Below are 24,954 nucleotides of genomic sequence, written 5' to 3' on the forward strand. Positions count from 1 at the left end.
GCCAGGTGGCTTTCATATGAACTGCTGCACACATGTTCATGTCTCACCTCTCCTCTGATCAGCGGAGACCTGCAGTACACACAGAGGTTTCCTCTCACATAAAATACGGAGGCCGGTGTTTGGAAATGAGCCAAAGAGAGAAAGAGCATTTACATGCGCACCCAAAATTCAATTATAACCAGACTAATGGAATACGCATATTATTGCAACTCTCATGTAAACACCTTAACCAAGTTATCTTACTCACATTAAGACCGCTAATCAGAATAAGCATAACTTGATTAACAGAGCTGGATTGCTTGTCAATCATTCAAATGAATCTTTCTGCGTTGGTTATCTCGGGTCTTTCAGACTTTGGATTCTGTCCACAAGCCACAAAGGTCGTACGGAGAACACGATACCAACAGATACTGTACATCTGACACAACAAAGAGCAGAGGAAATGGCAAAATGGAAACAAATAAACAGGAAAAGAGCACTTGGATGAAGATGCCCCGGGAAGTCATCTATACAAACAGTTCAGCTTGTATTGCCTCTAAGTAAATCAAAACGGACCACTTCTAAAGTCCTCCATATAGCAACGGAGTTTCATATCAAAACAGTACAAATGCAGCTGCTTTGAGGAGCACTACTGTCCAATTTTGAGGCTAATGTGGATACAACTACTATTCAAAATAACAAAAAAAGGATTCTCAGTACCCATTACAGCTTTTTACATCTATTATCAAACCAAATCAGTTTTTATAACAACAGTGTGGCCACATGAGCTTATCAGCTGGCCTGAACATCATCCAGTCTGGTTTTAATGGATCCAAGTCGCAGTTCAAAGCTTTTGCTTTGAATGTCAGGTGTATTGGGCATTTATAATCATCATTTAAACGATTATATATGACCTCAATGTTGTGCGCTTCAATGTGAATGTGTGTGTTTGATTCTGCCTTTTTTTCTCCCTTCCAAACCAGTGGCAACGGTTTCCATTTGTAATTAAACGACTCGGCTCTCTGATCCTCTGCCTTGAGAGGCCACGAGGTCTTGATAGACCTCATAGCTTCTGATTGTGGAGAGAAAAAGTCAATCAGAGGGGTGGGGTTAGCTCAGCACAGCAAAGCCCGGCTTTATGGCGGCGATTGCACTAATATCTTACACCTTTGAACAAAACAAGGAAACCTGGAAGGAGATATATTTGGTAAAGCCCCTTTATATGTTAAAACTGTTTGACATCATTTCATATAAATCTTCACACCATATCATCTTAGCCCCTAAAAGCAAAAACCTAGAAATGCAATGGAATACAGAATCCTGCATATGAAGCCAATGAAAATAATTCTCCTCCAGTGTATGTTCTAAAGCCAGAAGATGATAGACAGGTAATGTAAGTCCTGACGGGTAATTGTACCCCTCTTTACAAGAAGGTTAAAGGTGAGGTGCAGTTGACATACAGACCAGCCTCGCTGGATCTATTAGGTATTAAGTGATTTGCGTAAGGACACTTCAGTAAGGTGGATTCTTGCTGACAAGGGGGCTCGAGCCAAAGCCCTTCAGCTGAAGAGCAGTCACCATACTCACTATAGTGTCCGTCAAATCTGGTTTTGATGGATCACAGGCTGCCTTATCAATATTTGCAAATGCATATTAGCACGCCTTTAGCACTAAATTATAAATTAGAAGTAATAAAAAGGTGTGCACTTTGTGTGATGTGGCGTTGTGAGCTCAGTGAGGAAAAGCTTGGTGTCTTTTACATCAGTCTCAGTGGCAAGAGCACCGTTTCTTTGTAGCTGAAGTGTGTGGCAGCAAAGCATCAAAGAGGACAAACTAGACTCTTTATTGAAGTGCAGCCGCACTTTCGACCTCTTCTTTGTACTCCTTCCCATGCACTTCAGTATAAAGGGAACTGCTCCTATGCTGGAGAGCCGATATAAACACATTCTGCTTCCACACAGACCTCAATATTAAACTCAGCCACTCACAAAAATGCAGTGGTTAAAGAGAAAGGAACCAAGAGTGAGACAATAAGGCGTCGAAAAAAGAGGAAATCTGCCAAAAATAGATAAGGAATAAACATCTGAATCCAATAGGTTGGGGAAATTGTGACCATGATTTGAGGATAGGACTGGATCTTCCCGTTCACAACCTTAATACCAAAGTAGTTTATGACTGTGACTTAGATCGAGAGAGACAGACCGGGAGGACACAAATGTCTGACCTTGCAGTGGTGCTTATGTAATGGTCTGCTTCAGTGCATTTAACTGCAGTGCTGCCTTCCAACCTGGGATCAGGGAAAGTAACATGTCTCTGCAGTCCAATCTCCTCTGACATCAGTTCTGACACACGAAGAGTATGAAACGGTCCTCTAAGCTCCGAGTGAATCACTTGTTATGGTCCTGCTTGTGTGGTCCCCATAGAGCCAATCATACTAATTAAACTAGACTACTTAAGCCTCCTCTCATTAGAGTCCAAGTAAACAGCCTTAATTTTTTATGCATTTTAATGTGTAACTTCGAGTTCGGAGGTTGGTGGTGGATGGAACAGATGAATGAAGGAAGGAGCAGATGATTTCACTTGTTTTTAGATTAAAGTAGATGCATTAAGTGTCATTTCACCATTCAAGCTAAATGTGTTTTAGTAGATTTGCAGTGATCGGAATACTTCCCAAAAACATACTTAGTCTAACTTAATTTGCAGGGAGTTCAAGTTACACTAAAAAGTATTAACAAATATCGTCTATCAGTGTAAGTAATACTGAAACTAAAGAGAGAGCTTCGTAGCCATTAACTATGAGCATAATTTATAACTAAGTGCCTACAGCTCCATGCACTATAGTTACACAATATAGCACTGCTCCAGATACCAGGGGCAAGTAGGGTAAAATGTGGCATGACCCAAAAATAGCACTGCAACACTGGCTTGCACTTGATCACTGGAGCTGTAAACAATGTTTCCACATAGAGAGGGGGGGTGGAGAGGGCCATCATAAGTGATGATTATGCGCATATGTGTATGTATGCATATGTAAGTCTACTGGGAAGAGAGTAGAGCTGAGTAACTGGAGAGCTTTTAGCACAATAAGTAGGAGGGGATGATGGAAGGATAGAGGAAAAGGAGGCGGCAACTGAGTGGAGTCCTAGCAAGTAACCAACTTGCTGGGCTTGGAGCTCTAAAACAGTGGGTGGCATCAAAACAACAGGCAGCAGACACAGAGCGTGGTCTCACAGATGCGCATATTGTCCTCTTCTGCTCTGTCTGTACCGCTTCTCTGTTCTGCTGCTGGTCTCCAGCAGTGTCCAAAGGTGGCAGCCATGTACGAGGCAGGATGGCTCAAGTTTCATTTCAAGACCAGCAGCTCAGCAGCTGAGACATAATGAGCTTTAGCGTAGCCACTCTGCCTCTTACAGCAGCTCATCTTCCCCGCCACAGGAACCCAGATTCGAGGTCTCCATGGCCACAGTCTGCCTACCTCAGTGTGTGAGGATGTGTCTGCTGTCCTACAGTGAGTTAAAACCTGGGTAAATGAGGTGAACTTTCTCTTCCACCTCACCGTTGCCGGTGTAAGAGAGCAGTAGCTGCTTTTGCAGAGACGGGTCCAATGCATTAGAGGAGACGCACATGGAGGTGCGTGCATGTGGCCTGTAATCTTTCTGTACGTAAGCATGCGATTTGATCACTCCGCATCAGTACACTCCTCATCGACACAGAAAAAACACAACCACAGTCCAAATAAATTTGAAACAAAACCAATAGTGCTCCTGCAAAGTGCTAAAAGACATTCTAATGAAATGCTGCTGCACATGTTGAATCCATCTGATAATGTCTACCTCTCACAGCAAAGCACAAGTACATACAGCAGAGAGTGGTTAATGGAGAACAAAGCTGATCTAGGAGCAGTGCGGATTAATGACTGCACATACAGAAGTAGACAGGGCATGACATACTGTGCTGTTCACTGACGTCACAGCAGAACACTCGTTGCTGTCACTGGGAATGGAGTCATGGCCTGGGGAGTCTGTATGTGTGTCGTGTGTGCCTTGTATATGTGTGTGTGCAGTCAGCATTGCGATGGAGACAGTGAGTCAGAGGAGTAGACAGGAGAGCAGAGAGAGGTCCCTGGTAGTACCTCTATCTTCTTTGCCTTTTACATGCAGTCTTGAAGAGCCTTTGATTTTGTCAGTTTTATGTCTCTGTGTGTCTGAGTGTCCTAATGCATGAGGGCAAGATGCGATGTGCATGGTAGTTTAAGTGTGTGAGATCACGATGCTCATCGTCAGGCCCTATTTTAAGGCCTGCGACTCATGGAGTGGCCCGGCCTCCACAGACCCATTGGGCTAATGATCAGCCTTGGCAATTAAAGACAATCTGTGAGTCAGTGTGGCATCAGGAGGGCCATCTGCTTCCAGCCCTGTAGCACTCACTCTGGCCTGTGGGACCACTTGCTGGGGTCACAGCTCACCCAGCGTGCAGAGAAATGGTCACAAGATCCAGGGAACAATCTGCTGTGCAACTTGAGATCAATAGAAACCTGCTCTACTGATAGAGTGCAGTGTGTGCCAACGTCTCCGGAGTGCCATAAAGACACCAATTTTGGGATCAATCTTATGGAGGACAATGTTGCACGCACCCATGATTCAGGTAAGCTCCACATCAGCCTCAGGCCAGCGATTCTTTCCACCTGCTCCGCTACTGTAGCCAAGATGTGTACTGAATGGAAACCACAAGATGTCTGAACACTTTAAGGGGTTTAGATCTGCTGATAATGACTATGCACATGACGATGTCCCAACCCACATCATCATCCACTCCCAAAGTAATTAGTTATAGCTAACAAGAAGAGAGTTTTATTGCACAGAAAGTTTTCTCACATTTTAAATAACAGGCAAACTGGGTTCAACAGTGACATAATGGCTACTATATTTTCAAATCAGGTTTGATGAACCCGACTTTCTCTTTCAGGACATCTTCAGGCATGGGACTTAAAATATATTCTACGACAAATTGAAATCCAGGGATGAGGCAAAAACACAGAGCAAAAAGCAACCTAAATCCAATAAGACCTCATTGATTTTCAGGATACACAAGATGCAACCCTATCACCAAAAAGCCATCTTACCTCTTCACTCCCAGGCTTTTCCACGCACTTCAGAGGTTCACAGCTAGTATATCATCCATCTCAATATCTTTCCATCTCCTAGCAGCAGAGAGTTACTAAGCTCCAGGAGGCTAGCTGGTATTTCAGGCCAATGCCCGAGTGTGACCTCTGGTGCATTTATTATATGCTTGGTTGGATCTGCTCCAGTTTATAGGGGCATTCACCCCTCAGAGGTAGCCACTATTATCTCAATTGCACAGGTCAGCGTTTCTCCTTGCATGTATGCCTCCTGCTGAGAGGGCAGCTGCCACTTGTGCCTTTGTTTACTTCTCCTACAATGAAAGAAAGGCCAACAGGTCGGCAGCTTTCTTATCACTGTTACAGCTGTAAAGAGCACATTTCTTTCTCTGTGGGCTGACGTGGATCATATTTTTATTAGATTTTTTCCTCAGAAAAAAATATTTTAGTTCTCTGAATATACTTTTGAATCAAACAAACATAAGCAAGAGGAGGTTCAAAGAGCTTAAAAAAGACAAACATATGGTGGTCGGTAAACACTTTATTTCCATGGTCAGGGCACCTGCAACTGTCTTATATTGAGTAGCAACAGACACAGTGGAATCCAGAAGCACCTACTGGGCGGACTTCTGTTTATTTTCACACTGAAAGAGAAATCAACTTCACCCTGTTTTAAGTCTTTTGAAATAATGTTTTCTATCAGTTGGATAAGATGGAGTGTGCTGTTGTGTCTCAGGCATGGTTGGTTGATGTCGATGAAGATACTGAATGCATAGGGATGAAGGCCACTGCGGTGCTATTTCACTCAGAATTCCCAGAGAATGAGATCTGACAAAGAAATATGGCAACAAGCGGAGGGAAACAGATGGAAAACCAATCCATTAACTGCAATCCTTAAGACACTCCTCATTTCTTTAAATTTGACCTCCAAAGAGCTGGAGCTTCTTGAAAATGATTTAAAGTGGTCTTCACCAACAGCACTCTAGATTCTCTGAAGGTCTTTCAAAGTTTTTCTTTGGACATTATCTGCTTTTCCACTCATTTTCAGTCCAGTCCTTGTTCTTTATTAGTTAAGCCACGTAACACTGACATTAATATGCATCTAACTCATGAGATGAATCCACACACAACTGATAACTTAGCAAAGAACCAAATCTAAACTGTATATATTATTTATTTTCAGGATGCGATTTTGCCTCATAACCCCTGTTTCAATAAACTTTGGCACCAATTTCCTGTTTTCCTGCCGATATATAAAGACATTAGGGGTGTCTAAAGATATTTGCACCGTACTGTACAACACAGCAACAACAAAGGCTGGGCAGTACATTGTGTTGTGAGGACGATAAACAACAGGCAATATTTTCTTGGATATTTTGGAGATTCCGTGTTAAGGTAACCAGTAACCCAGAATTACCCACCGCTCTGTCCACATTACACTCTTGCTGCTCTTACCCTTGCCCTCTCTCCTCCCTAATTATCCGCGCCTCTGTTCTTTTACTTCTTAAGAGGCTGACTCACCGGAGCTGAATAGCTGTTTGTCTGTCAAGACATCTGAAGTAGGTGGATGACTTAGTGTTTTGTCTTTCACTCACTCAATCTGTGCTTCTGCCCTGATGGGACCCCACTAACATCTTCATCCCTGGTTTTTCAGAGTAGCTTAATGACCTCCTAGTAGCAGCCCTAATGGAGCCATAATGGTCATTTATGCCAGGGGAGGCTCCGAGGGCACGGCTGTGGAGGCAGCGAGTCGCACAGGAAGACGGGAGAGTGGAGAGAAGCTCCCGGTAAAGTCTCTCTACCTCCGCCTTTTCTCTGCAAACACAGAATCTCAGTCTTTTTATGAATACCATATTTCTGCATGTGCACATTCAATTGTGCTCTCATGTACGAGGAATAAAAGGAACTGATACAGGACCGGTTAACAATGGAAAGTACAATATGAATGTATGAGGGTGTATCCCTGCTTTTCATGTTCACTTCTACAGCTTATTCACTTGCATAATGCACATATACACACTACATTTTCTTTTCTAATTACTTTTTCCTCAGACAGGCTTTTTATTCATGCATACAGCATATTCACAATAGAGTGTGCTACCATTCTTAAACCTCTTCATATTTCTTCTGCTTTATTTGGTGCCACTGCTGGCAGAAAAGACAATGTACATAAACTACAGTGCATATGCTTAACTTGCACTTATTGCTAAACCATTTTCCGTCTGGCATTTGCATTTTTATTATGCACAGTGCACACAAGATCTTTCACTGTATCCCGTCTTAGTCTAAGGTAATCTAAGACGAGCAAACAACTGTTCAATTTACTGTACGGTCGTGATCAAACTGTATATTACCATGAATGTGACTTCAACTCCCTTCATCAAGTGGAGTATTCCAAAATAGACACATGGTTGAAACGCAGCACATCTTAGGGGATTGTTCCCCAGGGCACTACAAGCTGAATAATACAATAATGCATTTATCAGCGAGGTAATGCTAATTAGACTGTTGCATAAAAATGAGAATAATGTACAGTAATGTCCCTTATGCCTTGTCGGCTCCTGCTTTGCCCGTTTCTAACTATACTCACAGCTGTGATTTCTGCTCCAAAATTGGAAAAAAAAAATGGCGTCCTACTGTTATGATATAATTATTTCCATACTGTAAATTTGCTCTCCGCAGGTAATCATGATGTATTTTGTAATCTCCACTGAGATTAAATAAAAAGTCAGATGCCATAACAGAAATACGTGAGGAAAATGAGGGCTGGTTTCTTCTTACAGTCTTAAAACAGGACGCATACATCTAAAACCTGTTCAACAGGAGGCAAGTATTTTAAACCAAACTGCAGAATTTTATGCTTTTCAAGCCATCTAAAATTCCTCATTTTCCAAATGGTTTTAATTGCATAACATCTGGGCAATCGTGCGCTCTTTAATCTCTGACAGAATGGAGGAGAAAGCCTTTTGTACCTCATTTTAATTTTGTAGTCAAGTACATGTTAGCTCCGAGGTCTAATGATTTAAGTCGAGCTCAGTATGGCTGCAGTATTCTTGAACCTATACTTTACTTTGATTCCTTCCCCTGCTGCTAAACAAGGACGAGCAGAACTGTGTTTAACATTTTTCCACAGAGAAGGCTATGTTATAGTTTTTTTTAGAATAATGTGGCAGCTGTGAGCAACTCACTCAGCACAGTTGACTACAGTTTGAAATGGCCTTTTAACTGGACCACTGTCCTTGGTCAGTATGCATGCACATGAGGGGAATAGAGTTATCATTGGGGTTATTAAGTGTGTCTGACGCCACAAAGCTGTGGACTGTGTGAGTAAATGGTAAAGACACTTTCTTTGCAGGATCTAATTGTCACGCATGTAAGTGTAGCCTGCACAGATGTCGTCTTTAAATGACTTAAGTGGTGATTTTTCTCAGAAGATGCTTCAGTTATGAAATCAGGATTTTACAAGAGCAGAGCAGGACAACAAAGGATGCAAAACGGTAGAACTATGAAGTTATTTGAACCCCGATCGCATTGTCTGATTAGATTTTGGTCAGAACAATATATTTCAGTTTAGGTTGTATTACCACAATAATTAGATGTTACATATTAATAACATCATTTGTCTGAGAAAATGTTCTGTCAGTTTAAAGTGGTTTTATGTCATTTTACAGTAACAACCGCTGGGGTGCACAATAATTGTAAAGCTTGGGGTTTACAGCGTAGACTGCACAAAAGAGATGGATGTAACCAATAGGTTTGAATCAAAGAGAATCAGAGGAGGAAGAGCTATACCACAAATGGCCTCTAGGAGCCGACTCCAAATCATTTCTGCCTCCAATAGATTCCCATTCAAAAAGTGTCAGCTTTGCTCATTAAATAATAAAACAACACATTTCAGTATCCTCAGATAAAATCACCCCTCCTGGTCACTTTTTCTGGCTGTCATATTGAAAATGATTATTTTATCATGTAGCTATTAAGCTTTAATGGATATTTTCATTTCGAATCACCTGCCTCACTCTCTTGCTCCAAAAACACACCAGGATGGCAACAGGGTAAAGCCAAACTCAGTGGGCCACGTTTGCTTCTTCTATAGGGAGCACGGTTCAGTGACAGCTGTGTGTGCATTTAAAGGCTAAAAACTGAGTCAAGGTAGGTGACTGGCATGTGTGCATGAAGTGATACTAATTACTATATTTAGATAATTACCATTATGACACAACTCTAAAGCTGATAGTGTAACGGTGCTACTTGAAATGTTGTTGGTGTATCTCTTATGGCAGCCAGTGCATGACTGCACCCAGCTGATGGCTGTAATGGTGCAACATCTGTACAGGTCTTGGCTAAAATAAAGTACAAACCTCGCACTGATTCTGAGATCCAAAACACTGGAGGTGAGTGAAACCGGTGATTAAGAGTGTTTAGGATTTTGAGTTTTTCTTCTGAGAGAACTTAGGAGTTTTTAATCTTGGCATCTTGAACAGTGGTGATGTTTACATTCACATAACAACACAAGACTCGCATATCGCAACGTTACACTTCCTTCCTCCTGCATTTGACACTGACGACACCAAAAAGCTGTCATTAAAGTCCAGAGGGAGCATAAACACCAGCTGAGAGTTTTGTCATGACGGGATCAATCAGAGACGACTGCTGCGAGTCTTTCAACCGAACAACCAACAAACAAGTCAGCGCCAAGCAGTGGAAATGGGTTTATAAGTAATTTATCCACAATTTAGAATAACACAAAAAATGCTTGTTCTTCGCTGCACCTCTTTGCCATTTGTAATTCAGAGGTAATTGCAAATATTGCTGTTTTCTTGATTGTCACTAAACATGCAGCAGACGGTGACGTCTGTGGAATTAAGTTTAAATCAAAGTGAAGTTCAGGCAGTATGCTTAAATTATGCAGGCACAAGGTCACACTGTGTAATTTGCAACAGTGCATATAAAACAGAGCTTAGAAGTGCCCAAAAATCAAAGAAGGCATCTTAATCAATTCACACTCTGAAAGCTAAGAAGTGGGACAAACATATGCTTAGAATATGAAAGTCACAGTATGCAATAGAAAAACTGTAGATTATATCATTCCCTTTTTCAAGATTTGAATAATCTTTAAAAGGTAGTAGTAGTAGGCCATATTTTACTTTATCATTAATATGCAGAAGCCTGGAAGTGCATTAAACTGCCATAATGCCCGTGTTATAGCATCCTTCTGCACACACTTATGGCCAACAAAGACAGACACAAACAGATTGCATGTGATAGACATCAAATACATTTTCTGATCAATGTTGAGCAAACTGGCAGTTTCATTTTCTGTTTATGATCCGTTTTCTCTAACAGACTGTACTGAATGCAGCTTTATACCCAGAGAACGTGCACATTTCTTTGTTTTAGGCTGTGTTGTGTACACTTGAACTCTCTTTCAGCTGCAGAGGTGTCAGCTTTGATTTCTCTTTCTCTGTAAAGGTTTTATTGAGTTTTTGTACTTAATTCAGTGTTTCATCACTGATCAATGTTTTATCACTGTTTTATCTTGACAATTGAACAATTGCCTAACCACTTTTTTTTTCTGTTAACAGTGGGCCCCTGAGGTTTACTGGGTGTAAAAAAGCTTTGAAAGGCAGCACACAATTTATGCCTCTTGGATCTCGCCTGCTTGGTCCCAGCTCCATTTATTTATAGGAGTGTTTCAGCGAGGCTGTGTACAGTGAGAGAAAGCTTTTGATCTCAAATTGAGGATGCTTTCCACATCTTCCAGAGGAAAGACACTAGTCAATATTTGGCCTGAGGTTATTTAATTTAGACAAGGAATTTGATTCATACATTAAAATTTCCAATTACCTGTCAAGAGTTGAGCGAGCCCCGAGGAGGCTGTTTTAATCATTCAGCTTTATCAAACTCTTTAAATTGACTTTAACATGGACAGAATCATACATTCAGCCTCAGGGAAGGTGATATCCCTTAATTAGTTGTAAACAGCCAACATTTTAAAAATCCATGTTTAACTAGAGTCACTTATACTGAATAAATATTCATCTCTCCTTGTCCTTATTAATCCCTCGTCTCTCGTTTAGTTGATTTAATTCATAAATGTTTGGATGTTTCTATGGATTACTGCATGAAGGGCTGATAAATACACATGTGGCCAAGTATTAAATCTCATTTAAGACGCATACAGTACACAAAGACGATACTTCTGATCGCTAACCTGATCTACATTTCAGTTTGTTATGAAAATGTAGCCAAATTATACGACTAAATCACAGTATTTTTAAAGGAGAGATCCCTCTTTTATGCCTCTTGTTTGGGTCTGCATTGACAAGTATTGTGGGTGGTATTCTTCCTCTTCTGTCACATAACGTCGAGGTCAAGTATAAAACTAGCATATGCCTGATCTGCAGGTGGTCACAGCTGGAACCCCTGTCTTACCATTTCTGAATCTATTTCACAAAGATATTACAGAGATCTCAGCTTCTGTCAGATATTTTCCATTTCGTCTTATCAGTGGAAGGAATGATGTCTGGCATGGCAAACAAAGTAAGAGTAAGGTGCCTAAATAAAGCATGAAATTGACAGGATGCCTGTCTAAGTGAAGAACCGCGGAGCCACATGCAGCACGTAGGTACAGCTGCTCACCTCCAGACTGCACGCCTCCCATTTGGACTTTCATCAAAGTGCCCAGCACTCTGAGTCAACACTTTTAACGCAGAAAATGACTTTATTTTCCATTATAAGAAACCACATTTAAAAATCTGCCTACACAAAGAGCTGCTTATTTTTCCACCTCTCCACAGATGAATTTGCATACATTGGGCCACTGAAGACGAAGAACTTCCACCATTTCAGACATTTGGTCATGGTCGTGTTGGAGGGGAGGATGAAACAGAGTGAGCAATTTACTTCACTATATGTCAGCTTTCAAACCCTCGTTTGAGAAATCCCAACACGTAGCATTCTCATAAGCAGGCAGATTATTTGGTGACTGACGTGTATGTAGATTAACATTTGTGCATGTGGACTGAAGTGTGTGTGTGTTTCTGCATGTGTGTCTGATTGTGCTGCTTGAAAGTACAGAGCAAAAATCAACACAAATTTTAATAAAGTCTTTAACTCACCAGGGAACTGGTAGCTGTAGCTGGGTGCGAATCCAGTGTATCCGCGGCCGTACGTTGCCACAATATTAGGGTAACCTTGGATAAAGAGAAAAGATTAAAAGTGGTTGACAAGAGATCTAAAAGTAATGGATATTCTAAATAAGATACCAATACAGCTGAAATAAACACATAGATATTGTGATTTTGTTCCTTCTAAATCTACTTATAAAAGGAAACTATCTTCACGGGGTAGCTTTTGAAGTCTTAATAAACTATTCTCATTATGCCAAACAAGCTCTCGTGTTACCCATCAGCTATTAAACTCCAGCATCCACGTTAAATACAATCCTAAAGAAACAAAGAGCATCACATTTTTAGATTTATTTGTACTTTCCAAACCTAATAAAGAAGCAACAAGCATTTACACCTCCTAATGGCGATTGTTACGTGAGAAAGATTCCCCGTGTGCAGAGCTTAACAACAAGTACCGTCCTAAATCAATGGTCAGCTTTCACAATTGCATTAACCTCTAATCTTTGTTTCAGGATTGCTGTCAGAGATCTCAGTGATTAATTCAGTCAGTAAAAGGTTTTTATAACTTACAAGAATAATGGCCACAACTATAAAAACTAAAGCCCACGTTGTAAAAATTACTCTTTCAAGAGAGGAAGATATGATGATTTAAAATCCGACAAATCGATCAACTTGTCTCACTTTAACACATTCGTGAAAGCTGAGCAGAGGCTCAGAGAGGTAAATCAACAGGATCTTGGGAGTTTTCATACTCATAGAGTCCCATCTTCATGTACATTTTTGCTTTATTCTTTATGGCTGTGTGCTGAAAGCTGGAGTCAGATTTGAAACATGGTTGGAAACCAAAGCAAAAATATTGCAGCTCTTGAATTCTAAGTGTCAAGCTCGTTTTCCCTCCTTTGTTAACTTGTATTTCTCAGGCATTTTTATTGTGCCATGTATTAACATTAATAACAGAGTCGTATTTCCTTAACAAAAGAAAGTTTTTTATTTTGACATTTCGGTCATCCCACATACACAGTAGCTGGGGAAGCGCAATAATCTAAAGACTGATAATTAGAAACCGAGGATTAGGTTCCGACAATTAAGACGAGTAAGAGTAAGAAAACGTGCTGACAGTGTCATCTGTAAACCAAAGTCAATGTTTTAGTTGAAAATTCCCTGAGTGGATGAAGAGTTTCAATGAGGCCAAAAGAGGATCCATAGTCATTAGAAAAATCTAAGAGTAGCAGATGTATTGTTCATCTGCTGTCATGATTCCTATTACTAACACAGACCCACCAGTTAATTAGCTGGACAGTTTTCAGACAAAAGCAGCTGTGGGCAACATATTGAGAAATGGGGTGTTAGGGAGTGGGCAGCTAGCAAGTGGAGTGCAGGCAGAACATAACAACTGAGAGCAGCACATGGCTGAGTTATTCAACCTGAGTGGAAGTCCATGAGAATTGGAGCATCATCAAAGTTAATACAAACATAATTAACCCTCTAATTATAGTATATGTTTGAGTCTTTATCTGTTTTCCTCAAGCTATTATCACTTTTAACCATAAGTCTGCAGTAAATTACAGAGTAAGATGAAGTCCTCCAGGCTAGGAATGAATCACAGGAGCCAGCCTCGGTAACTGTGTCTTCGCTGTGCGCAGGCTTCACCTCGGAAACTGATCTTTGAAACCTTGTTTAGGCTTATCTGTTTTCATTTCTCATTAGCTGAGTACCAGCCTGATAAAGTGGGTGCAGTCATATTACCATCTAAATAGCTTCATATTAATTTTTGCAGAGCAAATGTACACAGTGCCAGCTCAAACCCTTTCGACAAAAGTGTTGGGATTTAATCACATTTTAAATATGTTGGGAATGGTGTAATGTGGTCCATCACATCATCTTTTAACCTTATCAGAACGGAGTTTGAGTGAAGAGGGTTTTCAGCTGCCGTGTCCACAATATTTACACTAAAGGCATCAATTTAAGCACCAAAACATAGGAAAATCTGTCCTCTCTCAAACAATGTGACTGTCTTAGTCATCAGCTTTAAACTTCCTGTCCTAGAAACCTGTCCGAATTGGATGTCATGTCAACCTTTCGAGGAGAAACATAAATTGCACTTCAATATGTTCAGCAAAGCCCTGTTGTTCCTAAAAAAAGATGTAAGGACATTTTCAGCTTGTGTAAGATAGAGTGTTTCATCTACCATCACCATAGCAACAGATTAACAGGGGGTGGGGGTTCCACTAAAGGGGTTCCAGTCCAGCAGTAGCACCAACTCTTTCCTGGGCCAGAACAAAGAGCGCTTAGGTGAAAGGGTGTGGGCGGGGTTAAAGATAAATATGCTGCTCTGGTTTCTGTATCTTGTTTTAGATAATACAAACACAAATAATGGACCACACATCCAGACCAACACATATGTACCACAACAAATAGATCACATGTAAAAAAAAACAACAACACATGCAGACATGCACCAAGATACACACACAGACCCCCCCCACCTTATTCTGAGCCCTCAAAAAAACATGTGGGGGCCACCATTTGGAAAGCACGAGTTTGGGAGATTCCTCCTTTCTGACCTGATGAATATTGTACAGCAAGTACATTCACACAAATAAAATCACAAACACACACACACACATACCAAGACATATTCCAACACATAAATGCACCAACCCTTTCACCTCTAAGTGTTGGATTGTGTTCATTCACACATTTTATTTCTCACCTCTTTACTAAATCTCTACTTTGAACTAACTTTCTACTTTCCCTTTTTGCCATTAAATGGCAATTCTTTGCTTTTTAAACATTTTCTTACCGTAATTCCACACATTTAAAGTGATTCAGTCAGGTGTCAACATTTTATACTCCCTCACGCACTTCACTACGACTTCCAATCTCACCGACTATTACTCTTTTCGGGACATTCAGCATGTTCTTAAAAATGCCAAATGCTTTCTTTAGCTCTTCAACCGATGAGTCAACATTTTACCATTTCCAGCAAGTTTAGCCAAGATCACTCAGATGGTATAATTTAACAAAAAAACCTTCACACTGCTTTATGACAGAAAACACATTCCCTACTATGGCAAATATTCTCATGTCTGAACTGGAGCTGGATAAGTTCAGTATGTAGCTCCTTGTTTATACAGTCAGTCCAGACATGACATATACGTATGCACTCGTATGCATGTATTTGCAACATGAAGGTGTCGAAATATATTTTGCATGCATGCGTATTCTTGAGCGTGCATGTGTGCGATGTGCATGTCTGAGTGTGATCATGTGTGTCGATACTCTGTTCTGTATGCTTCACAGCCTGTGCCAGCTGGAATCAGAAAGGTTGACCTTGGTCATAAATATCTAATCAGTGTTTGCTGTCCATGAAAAAGTTCAATTTATTCCTGACCCAATGGGAAAATGCCTCAGCCAGACCCTCTCTCGCAGACAAAACGAAATTCAGCTCTGAGAGGCGATGAGGGGAACCTTAACCTGGTTCGGGTGAAGTGGGACAGAGGCTACGGCAGAAAAAAATAACAGTTCTCATCATCTGCTGATGAGAAGTCATCACTAGGAAGCTACAGATGGATAGCTCTCACAAAACCCCTCATTGTTTGTTTGGTCTGAAAAGAACTGTGATATGATACAATGAAAAGCTATCACAGGCAGCAAAGTATTGGATATTATGTGTTTGATACTGTCTTAGTGTCAAACAGAATAAATGCCAGACTGAAATTGTTGGCTTAGGTACCGCGGCTCCTCATTCTTCCTTATTTCAGCATTTTATGAGATGGAAAAAACATTTGTTTTTCAGTGTGATGCGCTGCTTTACAACAGGTTTCACATGCAGAGTTTGCAGCCAGTTGTGCAGACTATCAAAGGAGAAAGCAACACAAAGAAGTGACAGTGCTTTGAAATACATGAATGCAAGTTGATCTATTATCCAATAGAATTCATAGTATGACCAAACTGACAGAAACGTGACAGGGGGAGGAAAGACGAAAATAAAGAAAAAGCAGGATATAACTTGTTGTTTCTGCTACCATGTCACTAAATAAAGCCTCCTATTGTGTCTGGCCTTGTAGCAGCCTCTTAGTGCTCTTATTTGCCTTATTAATATGCATGCTAATGTACCTATTTTATGGCTCAACAGTTTTGATTCACTTTGAAATCAATTATCCATCTGGTACACCCATACCTCGCCCAGGCTCAAATGTGTATTAATTTCAGCAAACATACATCGGCACAACACAATAAAGATAAATGCCTCGATTAGAGGCAGTAAACAAAGGAGCTAGGGGTGGCTTTAATGAGATTTGGCACAAAAGGAGCTTACACTTTCTTAAATAATGAGCCTAGGGTCCCTTTTTCCAAATGCAAATTATATAAAGGAATGTTTCGCTGTCCTTGTTCCAATTTCATTTAGATAAGAGTGTCTCCAAACAAGTTGGCTGTTAATATTCTCACATGAGCACATCACTGCCTTCCTGCCTGCCGTCTCCCAATGGAGGGGAAGAGTGCTCTCCTCTTCGAAGACACATTAGTCTGTAATAAGTTCTGAAAAGTTCACTGTGCTTGTTAAATACTTCTAACAGATGAGATGGAACCGAGAACGACTAAGGGTTGAAAGACGCACTTGGCCAAACTTATAAACACTTTTACCACCAGCAACTGTTTAATCAGTCTGGAAGAAAGGTCAAGCAGCAATAACCCTGACAGTTTAAGCAACTTTATGCAGAAAAATTAATAGATGAATATATGCGGAGACAGACTATGTATAAATATATATCTGTATAGTAGTTTACCGCTCTTTTGATTTTTTCCCCCTGAAAATAGTTTGACAGCTCTGTAACTGTGTAATTTTAAGGATAATGCTAAACTAGGCTTAATATTAAGAGTGACTTTCAAAACCATTTTAAATATGACATTATTTAGTGGGGATAAAAATGCAAAGTGGTATCTCTGTGTGCACCCCTTTCAAAAAGGAGGGGGAGAAGCTACTTGCAGGGAAAAATGTGCCTTACAATCTGATGGGTTTTTTTGTTTGCAGCAAGTGATGGCTTATCCATTTGGTTTTGCCATACAATCAAATTATATGCATATAGAATGCGGATGACAAGTAGATAGCAAGATAGATAACCAGGCAGATAGATAGATAGTCAGATAGATAGAGGGTGAGTAGGGGGGCAGGGAGGAAGAGAGTGCAATAGTGTTAAATAAAAAGGGACACAGGCATGGGCTCAATGGTAATGAAGAGGGGTGGGCCAGCAGCTGAGGTCCCTGTAGATGAGATCTCTCTCTGACATGTGTGTCCCCTTCATTACCCATTAAGGGGGGCACAGTGATGAATCCTTAATATGACATTACACCAATTTTCCTCTTCATTTAGCCTGCTAATGTGCTGGTCTGCTCCTATATGCCCAGGGGCTGCCTGTACCAGACTCGACCAGAAATAGACCACAGTGGCCACTGGTGGCACACCTTGAAGCAGCCTAATTAGGGGCAGCGCCCACCTAATGGGGCTTTCTAGACGAGGGTTCGCATAGCTTGTTTGTTCGCGGTTAGAATTTGATGACTGAATGGTGTGAGTGTCTGACACTTTATGCAAATTTAAATTCCCAGTTAAAAAAGTCTGCCTTTAAAAATACACGTTTATTCACGGTGGCTTGATGGATCTCTTTCAGCAATACCTAAAAGCATAACAGACAATACTTAAAAGATGTACTTTAAATAGCTCTGAAATAGATCAGTAGGGGTGAGCATGTGTGTGGTTATTTTTGGTGTGTCACTCACTCAACATGCCCATCCCCAGCATGAAGGCATCCATGGTGTAGGGCAGACCCCTGGCTCGCCCCCGCGTACCTGGTGGGAACATCACCTCCTTGGGCTGGGCTTTCTTACATTCTACCTATGTAGACGGACAAACAAACACGCACAATATGCACATGTACACACACAGGCACACAGAAGACAAACCATTAGACAGTGTAGGTACACAACCAGACACATCTGACAGGGCTGTTGTCAGCTCTTAAAGGTGGTTTTCTACCTGATTCGCACACAGCTAGATGTTTTCCATAGAGAACAAAAAGGAAACAATCAGTCAATCTGCACCTTGCATTTTAGAGGAAAGTCTCGAAGGAAAACCTACAATGATGCTCCTCCTGCATTAAAACAAAGGTTATTTCTCCAGTGAGCATGTGCACAGAGCCTCAGAGAAATACAAATGAAATACTTCCCAAAGTTTTCCAGACATCGGGATGGGAGAAGCTCTGTTCTGGCAGTGTGTCGTCTCTGAGTGAAAGTTTTTTTTTTTTTTTGTCATTTTGATACAAAAACACAGCATAATCACTGAAGCAGTGATAGCGTCTTGACAAATCAACTAATTTCCGTTAATTCAGGTTTCGCGAAGCAGTTTAAATCTTAGGCTGAATACGAGGGTCATTCAAATGGAAATAAAGTTCTATTTTTTTCTTTGTGTATTGTTGCTGGACTCAAGTCCCCCGTGTCCCACAGTCCAATTCCACATGCACTCATCGCTTTCCTGCATTTATTTATCTCACTCTAGTTCTCACACATACAGGTTTGTTCATTTCCAATCTTGCAAGACTGACATCCCCTCCACCTACATAACACATATCAAATGAGGGATGTGACAGGGGCAGATGAGGGAAAGGAGGAAGACAAGTCTTTTTTTTAAACCACATTTCTATCTCTCGGAATTACAGAGAAGCACGAGCGACTGACAAGGGTGGCATGGTCTTGTGTCTGTTGGTTGTTCTTTGGTAGGCTGAGTCCATTCACCATGCTGCACAATCTTATTGCTCCACTGCCTGCTTGGCATCAGCCTGTCCATCTGTTTGTCTGTTTGCCTCCTGGCTCTCGCCTGCATCTCCCTACTGCCTCCACTTAAGAAGGGCTTTCTCGGCTGCTGCGATTCACATGTCATCCTGGCCTGCTGCACAACGCGAGACAGGCTACTGTGCAAATGCAGCGCAAACTTCACCCAAGGTATAACCTGGCACCCATACGAATAGGCAAGCAACTCTTAACGGAGTAGTCGTTAAAATGACTATTCACATATTTATGCATGGAGCATGCAGAGTGACAGACACAACATGCTACTGCACGTTGCCAAGCTGGAGAAAAACTTCATGCCTTGAGAGGTTTCTGTGCTGAATCAATAGCGTAACAAGCTGTGTATACTACAACCAGCAGAAAGCAAGATAGGTAAAAAGGGAACCCTAATGAAAAAGGTTTCCATCACACAGGGAAAGTTGCTGCATTGCAAAGCTGTGATTTGTTGCTGTTAGCAGCCCTTTTATTTGAAGGAGACCAACTAAAGTACACAGTTCCCTCAGCCACTTTGTAGCTGTCACAGCTACTCTGCCCTCCTTGCTCGCCTGCTATGGTTTGACATTGTGCTGAAGTGAGCACAGGAACTCTTATAGTCAGAGAATGACCCCCTGAGTGGAAGCAGGGGTCGGCTGGGACAAATGGGTGTGTTAGAAATCTCAGCTCACTGCTTGGATTTTCATATGTTCACATGGCTATATAGTCACTGGCAAATGCAGTCGAGTTCCACCCACACTGCAGACATTGCACTGTCTGATCAGTGTCCTCCACTAACCCCTGCCACTTCTACAAAGCTGGACGCTCAGGTAGCCTGTTGGGAATAAGACATGGCTGGGTGTGAGTCATGCCTACATGCTCTCAGATACGATTCTTTGATATTCAGGGTAAGGGCTCCTTGTCATGGATTTAAAACCAGTCAGGAGCCAGGATCTGTGCTGGCGAGTGTGTGGGTGTTCACCTGCTTCAGACACAGAAGTGTGTGAAGGAGGGAGGGAGGCACCTTCAAGAGTCAGTTAAGTCAAATTATAAAGAAAAGAGAGGGCAATTCAGAATCTGTCAGAGAAGAACTACAAAAGGTTCAGCGATTGTGGGTGCATAGATTCAAATTTGGCCAAGTGGAAAGTTTTATAGACTGAATGTTTAACCCCATGAGCAGCTTATGAGCACTTACAGTACAGGTTCTCATTTTTAATTGGAAGCATTTTTCAGAATTATGGCTTAGTTAACTTGTCAAGGACTCTTGAATTTATGAAGTCAGTGCAATATCATGTTGTGAAAAGGACTGTATCGTGATCCACACTTTAAACATCAGGAAATGAGGTGTTTGAGAACCATTGTGCCCTGTTGAGAAAAGGGACATCCCATTAACCTGCCTTGACTTTGTTGTCAGTAAAGTTACACTGTTTAGTGCAGGAATAGCACCCAGGAGATGCAATCGCCTCAAACACACACGTAGAGTATGAAAGCAAGGTGACTGAAGAAGTGGATTCCTGCCATTCAGTGCTGACAAGGTTTCCTCAATACAAGTGGTTTCAATATGTACTGAGTGGAGCCTTTAGGCAGTTAAAAACTTCAATAAACCTTTTCATTGAGTTAAGTACCGTCTGTGATATTATGCGTAAACAGAACAACTGTTTTGGTTTAACTTCAGTGCTATCATGCAACAAAGCAGGCTTTGGATCTTGTCCAAGCAACTTGTAGCACTGTTCAACAAGGATATAAAATAATCCAAACCAGCACCAGGCATAGACCCAAAAACAGTGTGTGGGATAAGGGGACAGATGTTGACATATAGAGGCCAGCAGTTGCTCTGGTTCTGTGGTTGAAAGGTTCAGCAATAAAAAGGGTCTGAAGTAATTACCGACGCTCATATGAAAACCATTACTAAACCAGATTTTTGTTGCAGTCTTCTGTTGCTCCAAAGGTCTTTGCACTGTTCTTGGTATCTGAAGATTTTCTGTTTAGCAAATTTGTTTGAAGCTGTGTTAAGACAAATTGCCAGGCCTTGGGTCCATATTGCATCATCACCAAAGCCTAATATCTTAGTGTCATTGCAAATGTACTTTGGTTTGTTTTGTTCTTGCATCTGTGTCATTCTACTCACTACCAACAAGCAGCAAATCTTTATATTGAAATATGATGCACAAAGAAAAGCACACAAACATAAACAAGAGTTATTCAATCAGTGGAATAATAGCCAACAGATGTGGAATAAGATTAATAACTGCTTATGTTTTGAATGTACAAGCGTTGTGACAGCGCAGAGAAGCTGGCCAGTTATGACCTTTTCAATATATCTCCCATCTATATTAACCTTGTAGGTATAACAGGGAGGTGTGGGCGGGATGCACTGGCAGTGACTGTCCTTCAGGGATGAGTGTTGTGGGTGTGGTGTGTGAGTGTGTGTGTGTAGAAGGGGAGGTGTAGAGCTGCTATTAGCTTCACCAGTGAATGGATTCCATCAGTTGACTGGCAGACTGAAGAAAGGAAACGGTGTGATTCATTTACTCCAGCTCCCACTCCCAGCTGAACAGTCAAAACACACAGACTGAATAGTTAGGGACTGTCACAGCTCTGCCTGTCCAACGTCAGGCCTGGTGGTGTGAGATTACAGGCAAGAAAAAAGCTTAACTAAAAGCAAAGTTAAAAAACAATTTGGTATAATGGTCCTACAGCCTAAGAATGACTCATTAGAAGAGAGTTTAGCCTTGATAGGTGGCCAAATTTGATATTTTCCTCCAGTGTAAAAAATTTGTCACCATTGTACTGAATCCAAGCCGAGCCTATGTTTTATATCACGGTTATAACCGTGGTCAGAATGAAAATCAAGACAGCTGAGTAAAGGTAGATGTATGATGATGATGATGAATAGAAAAAAGCAAGACGATGCCTTCAATGGCCAACAATCTCACATGAGTCATTATGCCTGATGATATCTCTGCGTGGTTACAGTATATAAAAAGCTAAAGTATGCGAGGTCATTTCAAGGCCATGTGCACCATGTGGTGCCTGCGCTGCTCTCTTGCCATTCTTTTATATTGCAAGATGATACTGTCTCAATACACACTGAGAGACTCATTCAAAAGTGAGACCATAATCATCAGCTTGACATCAAATAGCCTCCATCACTTCCTCAATCAGCAGATTTGAACATCACTGAGCTTTTATGGGACATCCTGGTGAGCCGAGTGCGAAGTGGATTTCCACTTTCTTCATCCCTCAAAGCTTTCCTTCCTCAATGGAGGGTAAACATCCAATTACTTACAGTCCAGGACTTGCAAGGCAGCTCTCCATGAGGGAGTGAAACTACTCTGAAGGGTGGTCCTACTCCCTTATTAGTCACTTGATGTTCAAAGACTGTTAAAAATCTACACTCCTACTTTATTTCAAAGACACTTCCAACAACCCAAAGACCTAACTTTTTCTCTAAATACGTTTTCTTTACAATAGGGACGACAAGTCCAGTCTATAGCTGTAACCAATTGTTTTTAGTGCTGATTTATACAATGTCAACACGAACATCTCCCGCACACAAACACACATTTGACTTCATGGCAGGAAGTCTTCATGTTTAGTGTCAGCACAACTAAATAGTTTGCGATCCCAGTCGCTGTTGCTCTGATCAAAAGTAATCAGGTTAGTTTAAGTGATCACAGTAAACCCTCTGCTCATACACATAACAGACTCTGACTCTTGTACAACACTGTTTGACCTATTTCTCTTGTGTAATTTCCTTGTGCATGACTACTTTATCCAGTTTAACAATCAGGCTTACCCTAAATAGAAGTGGATCCTTACATTTTCCACAGCTTTTACAGCAGTGAAGCAGCATGGCACAATGGCATGATGCACAACAGACCACACAGTCATGCTACAGAGTGACATCAAGGAGTGTTTGACCTTTCTGCAAAGACGTATATCTGGTGTTAAAATACTAATCTGATGAAGCTGAGGGAAGGGCTGGTTGACGACCTGAACTGTTAACAGACAAGCCTGAAATCCCAAAACTGTCAGGCTTAAACTCTGTGATGCGTCTCTGACTTATAACTGTGATGTACAGACAATATAGTGAAACTGCTGCTAATTTCTGGTATATTTGGTATACTATGTGGGAGTTCTTGTGCAAGTTCATTAGTGCTCTTTTTACTAAAGTCAGATAAACTTTGTGTTGAGTATCTTAGCTGACAACTGCAACACCTGAAAGCCTTTAAAGCGGAGCTCTAATAATCTAAGCTGTTGTTTAACATCCAGCTACTGCTGCAAAATTAAGATTTATTTTTGTTCATATGACAGATTAAGTTTAAAAAGGTAATGAGACAATCACAAGGAAACTAAAAACCAGAAATAAGAACACTGAGCAGAAATGATCAGAATAAAGCTATTAAACATTTGCCCTTAAAGTCTTGTAGGTCCACACAGACAGAGAATCTTGGAGTGGAACTTGGCAGGTAGGCTATTCAAAACATCTCTAAGAGCGTGTGACAGTTCTGTGGATTTAGGCCGTCCCAGCTGCTTCAGTCTCTTCATGTAATCCCAGACTGGCTCCATGATATGGAGATAAAGGCTGTGTGTGGGCCAAACCATCTGTTGCAGGACTGCTTGCTCTTCTCGTCACTCCAGAGAGCTCTTTATGACCCTGGCTGTATGGTTGGGGTTAATCTGCACAATGAATTCAGGACTGATCAGATACGCTCCATATGGTATTGAATGATGAATACGAAACGAAAGCATCTTAAGTGCCTACACAATTTTGCACAGTAGCCTGCTTTAGCCTTCAATTATCATAATCTTGTCATTCATTTAGCTTCACTGATAAAACATGTCGCAGCCGTCAAATTCAAGATTAGCTAATGTTGTTCTTAGATAAGTAAAAGGTCTCACTTTCAACATTTAGTAGGTTTTGTATGTTATATTGTGAAAAGAAATATTGGTTTGTGAGATTAGCAAATCTCTGCATTCTGTTTTATTTAAATTTGAGTTTCCAAGCTTTTCTGAAATTAGGATTGCAATATTTATTTATTTCTCTGACCATTTTTAATAAACTGACGAGTGCTATTATTGTATTTATCATTATATTTTAGGTTAAAAAAGCCTTTCCAGGAATGCACGTTATGATGCATGGTACGAACATTTGCTGTACCTATTATAAAGGTAAGATTTACATTAATTCCACTCAAAAATCAATAAATGACGACTTATATTAGTCGTTTTTTTAAGGGACTTGAAAACAGATTTCACAGCCTCTCCTGAGCTGTCACAAGGAGCTCCGTCACCAGTATGATATAGACATTCCTATACGTGGAGGTGTGATGAAGTGTTAAAAAAGTATCTGAAATCCGTCAAGCCGTTTTCTGCTATTGATTTTTACTCCAAAAATATTTACTGGTTTTAATACAAGGATAGCAGCTGCTGTGGCTAAATGATGTTTCAACAATGACGTGGAGCCCTGGAGGGGATAATCAATACTTTTATCCCATCCAGCACTTGCCAAAGCTGGGAAATGTAGAAGTCATTTGGCGGGGAAGGTTTGAGATTCTTGTAAAATAGCCGCATATTTTTAATTATATATGAGACAGAATTCAGTGACAGATAGGACATGCTCCAGAGAGTGAGGCCTTGGTGGCACATGAACACAGGGTGACTGACCAAGTCACTTACTGGTTCAGTCACTCACATCTGAGTGGGCACTGACCCACTACACTGCCAGAGCTCTTGAGAGAAAGGGCAAGGAGAAGGTGGGGGTTCCTGTACATCCACAACCCTCCCAAGTGGGGTGGAATTTCTGTCCGCATCAATTATTCACGAACCATCTCAGATAACACTCGTAGGGAGGATGGATGAGGTCTATTTCTGTATAGTACTTCATAAAGAAGAAGACAGGAG

General features: G+C 41.0%; 1 protein-coding gene across 14 annotated transcripts in view; it reads right to left on the minus strand.

The window, feature by feature from the left end:
• msi2b (musashi RNA-binding protein 2b) overlaps positions 1 to 24,954 on the minus strand; it is a 234,831-nt gene that overhangs the window by 30,561 nt on the left and 179,316 nt on the right. For all 14 annotated transcript variants that reach the window (XM_075486264.1, XM_075486258.1, XM_075486262.1 and 11 more), the window contains exons 9-10: positions 18,010 to 18,124; positions 12,220 to 12,294 (exon numbers count right to left, since the gene is read on the minus strand). In XM_075486264.1, the coding sequence (XP_075342379.1) occupies positions 12,220 to 12,294; positions 18,010 to 18,124 (190 nt within the window). The remainder of the gene's footprint in view (positions 1 to 12,219; positions 12,295 to 18,009; positions 18,125 to 24,954) is intronic.

This window comes from Odontesthes bonariensis, chromosome 16 (genome assembly GCF_027942865.1).
Source record: "Odontesthes bonariensis isolate fOdoBon6 chromosome 16, fOdoBon6.hap1, whole genome shotgun sequence".
Taxonomy (NCBI): Eukaryota; Metazoa; Chordata; class Actinopteri; order Atheriniformes; family Atherinopsidae; genus Odontesthes; species Odontesthes bonariensis.